The sequence below is a fragment of the Cyanistes caeruleus genome, chromosome 7 (genome assembly GCF_971803275.1).
Source record: "Cyanistes caeruleus chromosome 7, bCyaCae1.hap1.1, whole genome shotgun sequence".
Taxonomy (NCBI): Eukaryota; Metazoa; Chordata; class Aves; order Passeriformes; family Paridae; genus Cyanistes; species Cyanistes caeruleus.
The window spans coordinates 22,406,385-22,421,844 of record NC_141707.1 but is presented as its reverse complement, the minus strand read 5'-3'; the positions used below and the strand labels follow the sequence as shown (position 1 = coordinate 22,421,844).

The following is a 15,460-nucleotide window of genomic DNA, read 5'->3' as shown; positions in this document are numbered from 1 at the left end:
AGAGCACTCATTTCTACAGGCAGGCAGATTTTGACCTTTCATTGTTCCTGTTGTTCATCATTAAGAACTAGTCAAGTTGATGACACTAGAGGACTTAGTAAATTATATTCCCTTTAAAGAACACCATGTATTGTGAATGTATGTTAAAGCATAAATATTAAGAATGTAGTCATGAAATTCTGTAGAAAAATCTGATACATGTGTAATAGCACTTACATGCTTGTCCAATAAGTATGCTTATATGTCCACTAAGTATGCTCATATGCTTTTCCAAGGAGAATTTGTCAATTCAAACACAGGAGTAAAGAAAGAGTGGGATATACAGCCTACACTCCTGTCCCTTTCCTAGCATTTTAATGAGTCACATGGTGCATCCCCAGGGTAATGGAAGAGTTTTATAAAATCTCCTTGCACCATACAATTTACATCTTTGTCTTCTATCTTGAACATATTGAACAAGGGCATCATTGATTTTAAGAGAAGCTGTACACAGGTGAATTTGCCTGAAGTTACTTGGAGTTTATGTTCAGCAGGAACATATATTCAGTATTCAGAAGGAATATTTGGATGTGGCAATGGATATGTCAGAATGGTAAAATAAGCCAAACAGTAAGCAGAAGAACACCTTAATGAAAGAATTATTCAGTCTACTTTTAAACAAAGAGTCTGGGCTTCTGGAAAACAATCTCTACCAAAAATCTAGAAATTGCTGGAGGAACCAAGATATTTTGCTTGTTTATAATAATTGTGTTCAAAGGATGGGTGATGAATAATTACCTTTACGTCTGGTCTAGATGGATAATTGAATGTTACATTATGAAATTCAATTTCACCTCGTACTTTATCCAGCTTGTAGCCATCTTCTGACATGCAGTCAATGGTGGGTTTCTAGGATTAAATTTATTGGGTTATTTATTTGCTGTTAAACAGTCAACAGTGTTGCAGGAGACAAATATTCCCAATACGATACAAAGCCAGGGCACTTCTGTTCAAACAGCACTCGGCTGCATGGAGCCAGCTGCAGGCTCTATCCAGTGATAGTGGCAAGGGACACGGAATTGAGGGCCAGAGAGATGGGAGAGCTGTCACTGGTGGGTAGCACAGACAAGAAGGATGCATCCTCTTCTCATTGTCGGCTTACTGCAAATACCACAGCCAGCCTCTCAGGTAGTTTTGGCTGGAACTGAGTAGCTGACTGAATAAGGCATTTTGACGAAGCTAATTTAGCCAGCTCCCCAAGGATAAAATGGCACTACCTCACTCAAAAACATTCTCTCACAGCACTGAACAACCAATTCATTGCTGAAAACCCTCAGGCCTTGCCACTAGGCAATTAAAACATCCATCCTTGTGAACCCAGTCCTAAGAGCTGAAATACTGAAGTTTTCTTAAGAAGTGCTTTGGGTCTCCCATACTTTTGGCCAGGTCTGGTATTGCAGACTGCTAGACATGAACAGAGAACTAAGAGAAATTTGAGGAATCAAAAAGAAATAAAATTTTCTAAGGATAGCTTTCTGAAGGATGGAATATACACAGTAAATTAAAACTATAGCAACGAATATTTGATAACTGAAATGTGAATTTTTTTTATATAGCCTAACAGATTGAAAGGAAAGTTAAAATGAGAAATGTGTATGTTCTGAGATGTTAAGAACAGCTACAAGATTGGTTCCTCTTCAGGAATATAACATACTTAAATTCCAACATTAATCTTTGAAGAAGTTTCACTGATCCTGCAAATAGGAACATGCCTAGGTTTAGTGCCAGAGCAGAGCTGTGCTTGTACTGTCTAATCACAAATCTACAAATGTGGCAAGCAGATGGATCTAATTTTGTCTATACAGATTAAATCTAATGTTTGTTTGCTTTTTTTACCCCAAGGTAATGTGACTCAGCCTTATCTTGAATACTGTGATTAATCCTTACTGTTACAGCTCTTTATGATTTAAATTCTTTTTCTCAGAAAAGCACATCTCTAATTCATCTCCATTTTCAGTTCATTTTAGAGCTTTAGCTTATGAAGTATATATGTTTTATCATTATTAAAGAAGTTTGAAGGTTACTAAAAACTCTGTTAGCATTACCATAGCCTTATGTGCTCTGTAGAAGACAAGCAGCATTTTAATGTGCTTTCAGCTGCACACAGCTTTCAGCACAATAAAGCTTGTCAGCGAACAGAGATAATATATACTTTAAGAAATCAACAGTACTTTTCCACTAAATTTATAAACCTACAGAAAGGAATCAGTAAATTTCAGTGGTGTCTCAGGGTCTCTCATACAAGGTTATTTCAAGTATCTGTTTAGATAATATGGTGATTAACATTTATGACAGCTGCATGACCAGTGTCTGTGCTTATTTTTATCCCATCTTTGCTCAGGATAGCTCTGGGACAGGTGATGGAGGCCTCCTTCACCACTAGTGCCAGTGGAGCCACTCCTTTTGATGCTGTCTGGAGGCTGGGAGCTATGGGACGGTTGCTGCAAGTTTGGTTGCTGAGTGGCTACTACTGCCTGCCAGTACACTTTCCATGGGCCAGCACTGATGAGTAGTTGCATGTCAGGAGAAATGGGAACAAGGAACAGCCATAGCTGAGGTAAAGCTTCAGGGCTCAGAATGAGGCCACTTAAGAAATCTGTTCAATGCGTTCTTTGAGCCCATGTGCATCCCACTAGACTTTTCTATTGCACAGTCAGTTTTTCTTTAATCAGACTCTTTTTCCCTCATTTACACAGTAGATAACACTAGTATCACTTGGGGCTTATTTAATTATTTTTGCACTACAAATTAACACAGCTTAGAAATGCATTACTTACTTTATCTATTGTCTCAAAAATGTTTGTCGCAGCCCCACGACCAGTGGCAAAGGCTTCCAGACAGGGAGATGCCTGGCCAAGATTTAATGCTCCTATTAAAACACCAAAGAAAACCTGAAGAAGTGGAAAAATAAGTTACAAAATATGACATCACCTTTTTATTATAGCTTACAGCTTAGATAGGTAAACCAAACTACAGTGGCTTAATGACTTCTCATGCATCTGCTGAACTGCAGTGATTCACTATATGAGCATTATTAGCCAACAAGAAGGCAAACAAATGCATTTCAGAAGGTGTTTTCATTGTCTTTCACAACTCTGCTTGAGGCTGCAAGTAAATAAACTTATGTTTACCTAAAAAAGTATGCAGCTAGGTATTTACTGAGATGCCCCTGATGTATTTTTAAGCCATCTCAGTTTGACTAGCTGCCTTTTCCTTGAAACAAGGTTGGGAACAGAACATTGGTGAAGTAGATTATTTCAGGGATGCCTTCTATCAGTAAGTAAAAATACAAAGAAGCTTAAAACACTCTATTACAACCTACAACAAGGAGCACGCTGCATTGTATTTTAAGTATAGCTTATTCTTAGTGCTACTTAGTGGGATGTGCTTTTGAGCAGTTTTTGACAGTTTTTTTCCTAGAATTTACTCTGTTTTACTTCTCCTTAGTTTTTCAGTTACAACAGAGGTATTTTGGCAGAACACATTATAAGGGCTGGGTAATATCTTTGGTGTAGGCTTTTGGTCCATTTTGTAACTTTGTTGTGGGTGCTAGTCCGAACATTCACCCTGCACATGAGGAGACATGGAATGTTATGTCTGCTATGTAACCATTTGCTCTAGCTTGACCTGAAAATTCTGTTAAGAAGCAATCAAGGACCCAGCTAAGCTTTTGGATACAACACAAACAGAACTCGGGATAAATGGGGAAAAGTGTATAAGGAAACACTACTATTGAGAAAGAAGTAACAGTATACAGGATTCAGTTCTCCTTCGCAGTATAATGATGTTCACTGGGAATATCCCTGTAGTTGAAGTGGAAGAATCTATTGAACACATACTGTGCACTGCAAATGTCTGCACTGGGATCTAGAGATCATTACATACATTTACACTCAGCTTTACTACTAAGTAATTTTCCTGCAGGAATGAGACTCAAAGCAGGGGGTTTCTATGCCTGTCAGAGTCCATCATGAACATGAAGGAGCATGTTCTGTACACCTGGCAGAAGAGGAAGGAAAGGCAATACTTGCTACATCTCAATGCACTATGACTGGTGCATGACTTTTTGAGAGAGCAGGAAAAGCATATTTCAATGTTTTTAATCTAGAAATCCCCCTTCCTGCACCCTGTCAAACTAAGAGTGTATGGTAGAAAACATGAAGTAGAAGAAAGATGACTGGAAGCTGTGAGGAAGAGGAGCATAAGGAAGATTCTCTCCATTGACAGCTACAGTTTTTCAGCTACAGGGTAGCTCCCCACTGTTTGCCATTTGTCATTTGGAAGCACTGGTCTATAGTTACCATGAGCAAGGCAAGGAAATCGCTCACTTTGTTTTTCATAGCACTACTTCATATCAAATACCAGTATTGAGAGCAGGTGCAAATTATTTCCTCCTTGAACAGAATGACTCAAGTTTACAATGTTCTCAGGTTATTTTGCCAAGCTCCATTTAGCAGAAAGCTCTACACTGCATGCTGCAGGTGGCTGGGGCCTCTCATGGTGTGCAAGAGTCAGAGAAGGAGAAAAAGTAGATGTCTCATCAGAATACCTAGAATTTACTAAGGTTCAGGAAAAGTTGTTCTGTGTTTGGACTGGATACTGCCATTTGGGCAGTCCTAGCTTAAGCAACTAACCAAAATACCTGAAGATGTTGGCTTTGTTGCACTGAGACCAGCAGTGTTCTACTGTGCAGAAGTGAATGCATGAGTGCCATGCAGGTTAGTGTAGCTTTTGTACACACTGCAGGAGCTACAGCTAGGTGTGTTTTTATCTGCATACATGTTTACATGGCCTTTGCAAAACAAAACAACAGAAAATGGTTTCTCAAACCCTAATGAGAGATTAGATATGACAAGACTTTGATTTGGTGTCTCTTTATCACAATGTTTTTCATCATAATATTCATCAGAAAACACAACATCCCAGAAGCCCTATGCTGACCCACAAAATGGAAAAGCTAGTTTCAGGCCTCTGATAATTGTGTAGTGGGCTGTCAAATGAAAGCATTATTCTGATCACTATAAGTAATATTCAAAATATTTAAAATAAACATGGATTTTTTTTTTCTTATCCAGTTGTGTCATACTTATAGTGAGTAATGATCTTTGAAAGACATACATGTTTGTTACCATTGAGGCACCAGATAACAGAACAGATATGTGTTCCAGAATTATTAAAGAACAGTCCAGAAAAGTTGCATCAAGCTAGAATGAGTACCTGCAGAAGAGTGCCAGGTGAATATTCGTCTTCTTCAAGCACAAGTTTAGAGCCATACCAAAAGGCTAATGCATAACTTAGAAAAATTATAAACCACATGTAACCAGTGAATAATCCCATTATTACTCCTTTTCGAATTCCCCAGTGCTGAGCAAACACCAAATTCTTATCGTATCTGTAGAAAGAGAAAAAAGTAAAAGGGAATTAGATCAATCTGACAGAAATTTCAGAACGAGCAAAGACCAAATGAGGCACCTGTGGTGACTTAGCAGAACACATAGAGTAGATACAGAATCACTCTGAAGTGAGAGACCACTCCTGAAACCAGAAATGCTCCCAGATCATGAAATCCCTGTATGTTCTAATGTAATAAGCACAAGAAAAGCCACATTCACAGAAGATACCTCATCATGGGGTTTGGAGTTTTAGCAGATTAACACAGGATTTGAGAATTTGGCCAACACTCCAGAGGACATTCTACAGTCGTGTTAGGTTTTCATAGAATTTAAGAGAAATTTGCAGAAAAACCATGTCCTGATGAAACTAAATAGCCTACTTAGCTTGAAAGTACTCAAAGTTTTCAGTTGTGCTTCAAAAGTGATATATCAGACAGTATTTAGGGAAAAAAATGACAGTGTTCCTACAAGCATGAATTGAAGATAGTATTACTGATGCTTTATTTCACTGATAGACTGAATTATAAAACTGGTTCTGAATACATTACTTGAAACCTAAATTTCTTAAACATACATGCATATAAGTTTCAAAGCTAATAGATAGTCACAGTTGTAGGATATAGAGATTAATGACTGTTAATCTGATGTGCATTACATTGCTTCAGTCAAAAGAAATCAGAGACCTTAGAGTTTATTCAAACAAACCTTTCAACTTCTTTCTTCTCCCCACCGAAAGCAGCCACTGTTCTGATGGATGAGAGCACTTCGTCAGCCACAGCTCCAGCTTTTGCATAAGCCTTTAATTCTCGTCCTGTCAGTTTTGCCACAGCCTACAAAAGCATAAGCTGGTTACACCTGAACTACAGGTAAAGAAAAGGACAGTGATAAGCAAAGCTCACTCTGTGCTGGCTGCTCTGCACTGGGTCACCTCCTGCACATCAAGCAGGCTTTTATTAGGCATTATGCTACACACTCAAAGACTTAGGTTTTCTAGTGCCAGGGCATAAACCTTTGTAGCATATGTTTTGCAACAGCTCTCTGCTCCAAGCAGCTAGAAAGAGCAGCTGACAGCTCCTGCTTTCCCTGCCTCCTTCGCTCCCTCTCTCTGCTCTAACTACACTGAAGCAGATTGCAGACTGAGGGTTCGTGCACAGTTGGGAGGAAGGGGGAGCTTAAGCACCAGGAGCAGTCCTTTAACCACCATGGCAAAATCCAACTTCAGGAAGAAGAGAACTGTAGTGGTGGGGGAGGATAAAAACAGATTACCCACCACTATGCTTTGTTTTGTGGGCTGATAGCAGACAGGTCACTGTTTGCACAGCAACCAAGAGCTCACTGGTTGCCAAAAGCTTACTTAGACTCAAAAAAATGCTCAAATTAATGGATGAAAATTAATCATTTAGAGTTCTACACAGAGATACCACACTGACTTAGGAATGAGGTATCATTAGAAAGTGTAACGTGTCATTCTTTACTTTCTCTTTCAAAATACCCTACCCCATGCATCTATTAGTCCCTTTTGAAGACAGGAAGCTAGGCCAGATTGACCTCGGGTCTATTTTCTTCATGATGTAAAACACAGAGTTGGTCTGGAAAGGCTCATAATGAGGAAAAACTTAACAGCAGGTATGTGACTGGAAGGAGATGGGTAGAGAGAAATAAGAATGGAAAGGGAGAAAATTACAAACATAAAGAGGAATAAGGTCAGAAAGAAAACACAAATGAAGGAAAAACATTTTGGGTTTTATTTCACTGCCTGCCAAGCTTCTGCTCTCCCACTTCACATGAGTCATTTTGCATGTCAGCTACTTACAGCCAGCACAAGGTGCTAAATGAGAGCTGGAAGACAAGAAATTAGTCTTAGTTACATCAGACGTTTGATAGCAAAATGATAGAAAGCTGCTCCTGATATGAAAGAAATGAGATTGCCAGAGGGCTGATCCCAACAAGAATGAAGAGAATGAGCAGGAATTACCCAACACTGCTGAGTGTGGGAGAGGAGGTGAGAGGGCAGAGGATCCCACAGTTTCCCTTTTTGCTGTCCTTCCTCCATAAAGTGACAGGAAGTTTGTAGGAAGTGGATGAAGAAGCAGAACAGGAACAACTGGGAGAAGGTGCAACTGCTTCTGGGAGCAGGGAAAGTTTGAGGTAAGTTTGAGTAGTTGTTTTCAACCATTTTATGTCTCTGAAACTTACCACCCATAAATGTCACTAAGTTACATAGAAAAACCAAGTCCTGTATCTTGTACCCATCTAAAGCAGGTGTGTAGTAATAGAGAAGGTAAAGGCCAGCTTCTGATCTCAATTTTAATACACATCCACAGGACCCACAAGAAGATATGCTTATACTCCCCTCTTAGAAGCAGGATTTATTATTGGGAATCAGAAAAAATAAAGTGAGAGCAAAGCCCACTAACACACCCCTCCCTCTATTTTTCTCCCCTCCCTCAGTATTACTGGGACCATAATCTGTCTCTCTTGACTTTAAAGGGGTGTAATCAACTTCACCAATCCTCACAGATTTCTGGCCTGATCTTTCCTGTTCACTGTTGCTCAACATGAACCTTTCATAGTTCACGTACCAAGCCATAGAGAGCTGCTCCAATCCCAAGCAGAGGGCTGACTGCAATGATAACCAAGGTCAATTTCCAGCCACTGACAAATCCCAGTAGGAATCCACACACAAAGGTGGTTATGCGCTGGATGAAGACTGCTACTTGATCAGCAATAGCCTCATTGATTTTGTTAACATCACTGGAAAACAATAACAACAGCAACAAAAAATCAACAGACGAGCGGTGAGCATAACTTCTGTTTGTGTTGCAGATCTTGGTGATGTTTGGGTTAGTTGCTTTTCACTGGAGAAGGGCCCATCCTCATCCCTATTCTTTACCATCACCCCATTCAAAGACCCTGGAATACAGTGAGAAAACCTGATGCCTTTGGAATGAAGAAGGCTTTTAGGCATGATTATTGCAGAGAAGACACTATCCTTTCCCAGGAAGTGTTGTTCTGGCAGCAGACTCATTCACTAGCTGGCTTTTACTACCGTGTGCAATGGCAGCCAAATTATAGATCACTCTGAAAGGACTGGGCACAAAAGGAGAAGAGAGGAGAGGACAAACTGAAAAAAAAACCACCCAAAAACTCCATCCAACCCACACACACATTTGCTGTCAGACAAGGCATGAAAGGGAGATAATTGTGGAAGTTATGGTACTTAGTTCAAAGATGGGGAGCCAATTGGTCTGGCTAATGTTCCCACCAACATAGCTGTATTTCTACTAAAAGGTGTTTGTCACCTGCCTGATTCTTGGCACTCTGCAATGTTTGGAAGAAATTTCAAAATGTTTTCTGTAGCATATGGGTTTCTTAGATAACTTACTCAGAAATTCGGGTGTTCAGTTCTCCTACAGATGTACAGTCAAACCAGCCTATATCCATTCGCATTATTTTCCTGAAATAAGCTTTCCTGATTTTCTGTATTTGACGAGCTGCAGACATAACCCAAAAGCAGATCTGGGAAAAGCAAAAAACAGTTTATAATTGCAGTAAAAAGTATTTCTACTCCCAACAAATCAGAAAAAGCAATTTGGCTAGAATGAGAAAGGCTATTGATGAAATTACTATGTGGGTAAAATACATTCTGGCTATAAACATGATAGCTGTTTTGATCTTTAAATAACCCAACAATTTCATATAGCTTCTGGATCAAGCAGTTGTCTCAGTTCTGATAGGATGGATGGAAAAGCAAGTTAAATTACTTATGCTGTTACATGAATGCCATATGGACAAATTTTTTTCTATCTACAACTGTAAATAATACATGGATGGCAGCCATCCTACCTCTGCAAAATTCTTGGATGGTTTTCAGGAAGGAGATTGACAAGTGATTTTTGTGATTATAAAAAGCTTCAAAAGCCATGGGCCCTTTAGCAGACTATGCAGGAATCATCCAAGCGTTTGACTCACTGCAGTCATAACAACTGAACAATTACTATAGAATACGTAGGGTACAATTCTTCTCCAACATTAGTTTTACGCTAGTATTGCTTTGTAATATCTCTGTAATAGAAACAGGGCTCAACACAGTTGAGATGCCCACTGGGAATCTGTGTGCCCTTCAGCTGTTATTTTTGGAGGCCATGTGAATTCCATAGCAGCCATACTTGAGCAAGTATTGCTTATAGTGTGGGTAAAATTCATCCTTTTACAAAGGTATGCATGCACAAATCTGAGGAGCTCTCAGATTGTCAGAGATAACATATTTCAGTGACAGAATGAGAACTGAAAGCATCTGTTCTGCTCAAATAAGTCGCTAAGCAGTTAAAACCAACATAATAATTATAAACTTAATTATTTAGTGACTTAAACTTTGAAATCAAAATAGAAAACAAAATACTGACTTGGAGGTATCCTAACACAAGTATGGCACAACCAATTCCTGCATAGTATCCTGCAAACTTGGTCATTTCATGTTCAATGTCCAGCAGCCTGAAAAAAGAAAAAGGGATTAAAATTTTTAAAAAGTGAGTAATACTGTTTTTTCACAAATTTCTAATCTGACATTTCCTCAAGCTAGATTCAGACCAGATGGAATTCAAGTTGTTTTGCTAACAGAGGCATTGTCTCCCAATACTGAGACTATTGTTAATGGCTGGTTTCCTCGTTCTGCCTGTTGCACAGGGGCCGGGAGTTGGAAGGCACCAAAAAAAAGCTCCACCATCCTGGAGCACCCCTGTAGTCTCCAGGAAACATCCCCAGACTGCCTGCTCCAAAACAGCACAGGTGAGAGGGTGTTTCAGAGAAGAGCTGCCTAACAAGTTTTCATTAGATGTTGAATGTGTTTGCTTTGTGCCATTATAGCAATTAATAACATTCAGTTTTCAAGTGCATTTTATAGGAAGAAGTGAGGGTTGCTAAAGTCAAATCAAATATTACTTTGTCCCATAAGCTTGCTAATCTGAAATGGTAATTTGTTTTGTTACACAAGCAGGAGTGCTAAATTACTCCTAATATCAGTGAAGGGCACTGAATTGCTGCATTTGCATTTGATCTACTTTAGATCAAGGTTGTTAGGTTATGACTTTAGACAACTTTTTTAAAAACATCCTGCAGAACAGTAAATTTTATTTAATTTACCCAAAATTTTGTACCCTGAAATTTTAAGCCAAAAGGGAACACTATGCACCTGACTTGATCTCTGACAAAAATCAGTCATGGAAACAATTTGGGTGCCTGACACAGATATCCAGTACAATTGTACATGATAATTAAGATCACGGAGCAAATCCTCCTAGAAACTGTGCCAAGGCACATGATAAATGAGGTGACTGGTGACAGCCAATGTGACTTCACTAAGGGCAACTCATGCCAGCCGAGTTTGGTGGCCTTCTATGACAGGGTTACAGCATTGATGGATGAGGGAAGAGTGCCACATCATCTAACTGGATTTGTGCAAGGCATTTGATACTATCCTGCATGAAATCCTTGTCTCTAAATTGGAGAGACATGGCGGATGGACCACTCAGTGGATAAGGAATTGGCTGGATGGTTGCACTCAAAGAGTTGCAGTCAAGGGCTCAATGTCCAAGTGGGGATCAGTGACAGATGATGTTTTTCAAGGGTTGGTATGGGGACCAGTGCTGTTTCACATCTGTCAGTGTCATGGACAGTGGGTCTGAGTGCACCCGAAGCAGGTCTGCTGAGGACACCAAGCTGTGTGGTGCAGTTGACATGCTGGAGAGAAGGGATGTCACCCAGAGGGACTTCGACAGGCTTGAGAGGTGGGACTGTGTGAACCTCATGAAATCCAACAAGGCCAAGTGGAAAGTCCTGCACCTGAGACAGGGCAATCCCAAGCACAAACACAGGCTGGGTGAAGAATGTATTGTTAACAGCCCTGGGGAGACAACTGGAGGATGTTGGTGGACAAAGTTTGATGTGACTTAGCAATGTGTGCTCTCAGCCTAGAAAGCCAACCATGTCCTGGGCTGCATCCAGAGCAGTGCGGCCAGGAGATTGAGGGAGGGGACTTTGCCTCTCTGCTCTGGTGACACCTGGAGAGCTGCATCCAGCTCTGCAGACCTCTACATAAAGGAGGACATGGACCTGCTGGAACAAATTCAGAGGAAGGCCATGAAGATGATGAGAGGGCTGGAGCAGGCTGAGAGAGTTGGGCTTGTTCAGCCTGGAGAAAGCTGTGGGGAGACCTTAGAGCACATTCCAGTACACTAAGGGAGTCTATCAGGAAGCAGGAGAGAGACCTTTTACAAGAGCATGGAGGGGAAATGGCTTTAAACTGTAAAAGAGCAGCTTTAGGTTAGAAAGCAATTCTTCACTGTGAGGATGGTGAGACACTAAACCCAGACAAGTTGTTTCTTCATCCATGGAACTGTTCAAGGCCAGTTTGAATGAGGCTTAGAGCAAGCAGATCTAGTGGAAAGTGTCCCTGTCCATAGCAAGGGGATTGAAACTAGATTATCCTTAAAGTCCCTTCTAACTCAAACTATCCTGTGGTTCTATGAATGTGTCCTGCCTGGTGCATAGTTGCTGCTTCAAAAGTACAGAGGTCAGTAGTAAATCCTGTATTCCATCTGCCAGCCCATCTCCTAAGGCTGACTTGGACAGCCTGGAGCAAAATTTGGCCCCAGTTACCTACCTCTAAGAATGTGAATAACTTCCTGTGTGCTCTGAATTTCAGAGACCTTTAGACAAATAACTTTTAATTCCAATTAAGTATGTAATAAAATGTCACTCAGAGATTGGAGAACTCTTGTAATGATGCACCAAAAAATGATTCTTAGGAAAGGTTACAAGTTCAAATTTGGCCTTAACAGATATCTGTATCTGAATGAATTATCTAGACTCCATTTATTTTATTTAATAGAAAGAAACAGTCTTATGGGGCTGTTCTTTTTTCTGAGATATGTCTCAGACATCCCCCATAAGCCAAGATGAATTGCCTTCTGGAAATGCTCATTTCTCTCAGTGACAAAAGTTTAGCTAACGTGCTCAGAAGTCAGCAGGAACCTACAAGTACTAAGTCCTGACCAGAATGACCAGAAGTCAGACCAGACAGTGTAATCAGAGAACATAGATTAATGAACTCAGATATGATAACATATCTGTTATCAGAACAATCATAATCAAAGAATATTCTTGATGACAACTATAACTGAAACATCAAGATCCAGGCTGACCTTCTGTCCCTCCAGATAATATAGCCAGCTCAGAAACAGGACTTTGTAACAAGAACCATGCCTCTTTTCTACCTTATGAACAGAAAATGTAAGATTTAGAGGCTGAACAGGACCTTCAATAGTAATGCATTCTCTGACAAGCTATGACAACAATGGGAAAGAAACAAATACATCCATTACTTACCCACATCTTATTGTGGCATTCTTTTCATTCTGATAAATAGTACCATTAATCCATGCTATGGTGTTATTTACACATGTCTTGTTTGGGTCTTTAAGCTCTTGCATTTCAATGTCATATTCGATAAATGTGTCTGCCATTGCACCAAACACAAGCAACACTGCTGGTTGGGCTACTCCGTGAACAACAGCACACAAACTACCAGCAACCATCATTAGAATCTCCATAGATGATGAAAATCGAAACTAAAGAGGGAAGAAGAAAACATGGTCTCTGCTGAGAGGCAGTCCATACTGGTTGTGTAATGAGAAATCATTAATTAGGTGGGTCAGATAAAAAAACATTCTCTTTAAATTTCAGAATTATCTTCAATATAGAAAGAAGACAAATCTCTCTATCCAATCTAATCTAATTACATCTGTGTGTAGAGCCTCATAAATTATTACAAGCTTCCTTTTAACATGTGAATGAATGTATTATCATATAACATTAATAGCTCAATATCATTCCACATTATCATCATACCAGAAAATAGGTAAGACATTAAGAATAGTAACTATAATTAATATATATAGCCTGCTTTTCAGATTTCTGGTGGGGACAGAAAGAGAGCAAATGGAGGGAAAAGCCTTAGGGCATTATCTAGAGCCTCTGAATAGTGTTAGCCAATTTCTCAAAAGTCTGAGGTGCTGTGGTAGAAAACCAATTAAATATCTCAGAACAAGTTCTCATAGTTAAAATTCTAGAATGAGTTGGCTGAGCCAGACAGCTGTGGATTCGCTCTGAGAGAAATGTATAGATAAGAGTTTTCACACAGCAAAGATACAGTGATTTAAGTTGCCTTTGTCATGATTGTATGAAGTCTGATTCTCAGGGTGAAGTCAGGAGCAAATATATAAATGGTCCATATAGAATATCAGTATCAAATGCTATACATTTTAAAATAGGAGTGTTTTCCATTTAAAAAAAGAGGAATCACTGACTGCTGAAGAACCTGTCTATAAGGTTTATAAGGTGCTATAAAGTGTCTTAGAGAAGGAAGGGTGGGAATTTACAGCATATATGGAAAGGGACATTAGGGAAAAGACAATATAAAGGAAAAACCAGTTAACACAAAAGAGAAATAATAAAAGAAGAAGAAAACCAAAAAAAAGTCAGAAGGAAAAATGTAACTCTACTACTGTTTTACAAACCTTGCTTATAAGAAGCCTAGGAATTCCCTTGATTAAAAAAAAAAGCACACAGAAAATGCACAGATATATGATATCTGATCTCTCAGCACATCTGAAGCAAACATACTTGTTTACAAACATACTGTTTTTACCAACTGCACTTTAGGAGTTAAATATCTATGCAAAAGAAGCTGCAGTATTCAAACCTCTCTGCTTGCCCTCTATGGGGATAAACTGTTCTCTCCACCTAACCAGGAGCTGAAGTACTTAGCCAGGTACATTTCAAGGGATGTTACTGCACTAGCCTGCTACTACAGTCAGGACCATACTAGTTTGGACACATTACAGACTAACTGCCTGGACTATGTGCAAAACAGAATTAATAAGACCTCTTAGCTGCATACTGCTGGGTTGGATACCTCTTGACTGCATTTATTTTAAAATGTAGATGGACCCAATGGAACTACATCAAGGGCTAGATGTAACTTATACCATATGGCATCGTGCATCCACAAGTTTCCATTGCAACCAAATCTTCTAAAACCCATGGAACAATTATGAGGGAGTAAAATTATCTGCCAAATATCACACAGCAAGTTTTTGGCAGAAATAAGAATGAGCCAATGTCACCTAGATCCCTGCTATGCATCTTACCTCATTTCCTGTAACTTAAATATAGAATCTTTAATAGATAATTTTGACACCAAACTGACAAGATGACAAGAGGTTCTGTTGAATTCCCACTGAATTTTATTGGTAGGATTTCAAGTCCAAAGATTTAACCCTTAAAAGTTAGTCTTAGTCACAGCTGTACCCCAAAACAACCTTATTGGTTATTGTCACTTATTCTGCAATACAATACACATCAAATATTTATAGACATTGCTTTCATTACCAGCTGAAAGAAGCCAACACGAACACTATTTTCTTTCTTCTTTGATGACCTTCAGCAACAGAAAACATAAAATTATAAACTTGTATTTTAGTACTTACTTTGTTTTATATGCAAAGTATAAAGAATTGAACTTAACTCACTTTTCACTTTTCTTCTCTATAAATGGTTCTTCATATGCATAGAAGTTTCTGGCAAAAAGGTAAAGATTTTATGTTATTACTTTTACTCTCCTGGTTACTTCTCTGAAATTACATTTCATTTGAGACATTTTACCCAGGATTTTAATAGACAAACTGTTCCTTTCAGATTTCTTTGGAACCAGTGATTTGATGGTTCTTTGAAATATTAGATGGAGACTATAATGGAGGTTAGGTTAAAATTCTCTAAAGGTTTAATACTTTGTCCCATAAGCAGATCCTCCACACACACTTCCTATAATGTGGATTGTGGGTTATTTGAGGTCAGCTAAAGAAAAACCTAGTGCCCAAATTGTTGGTTTCTGTTCCCATAGCAAGGAATGTACATTCAGTGATGAATGAGTAGGGATATTCTATTTGTGGTAGGTTGCTTTGGTTTGT

At 39.2% G+C, this 15,460-nt stretch overlaps 1 protein-coding gene across 6 annotated transcripts in view; it reads right to left on the bottom strand.

The window, feature by feature from the left end:
* The window catches only part of ABCB11 (ATP binding cassette subfamily B member 11), a 50,440-nt gene that overhangs the window by 17,204 nt on the left and 17,776 nt on the right, over positions 1-15,460 (bottom strand). For all 6 annotated transcript variants that reach the window (XM_023931047.2, XM_086896730.1, XM_023931051.2 and 3 more), the window contains 10 exons: positions 15,023-15,070; positions 14,883-14,931; positions 12,819-13,060; positions 9,839-9,926; positions 8,818-8,951; positions 8,015-8,186; positions 6,138-6,262; positions 5,257-5,431; positions 2,817-2,930; positions 778-888 (listed from right to left, as the gene is read on the bottom strand). In XM_023931047.2, coding sequence (XP_023786815.2) covers positions 778-888; positions 2,817-2,930; positions 5,257-5,431; positions 6,138-6,262; positions 8,015-8,186; positions 8,818-8,951; positions 9,839-9,926; positions 12,819-13,060; positions 14,883-14,931; positions 15,023-15,070 — 1,258 coding nt within the window. The remainder of the gene's footprint in view (positions 1-777; positions 889-2,816; positions 2,931-5,256; positions 5,432-6,137; positions 6,263-8,014; positions 8,187-8,817; positions 8,952-9,838; positions 9,927-12,818; positions 13,061-14,882; positions 14,932-15,022; positions 15,071-15,460) is intronic.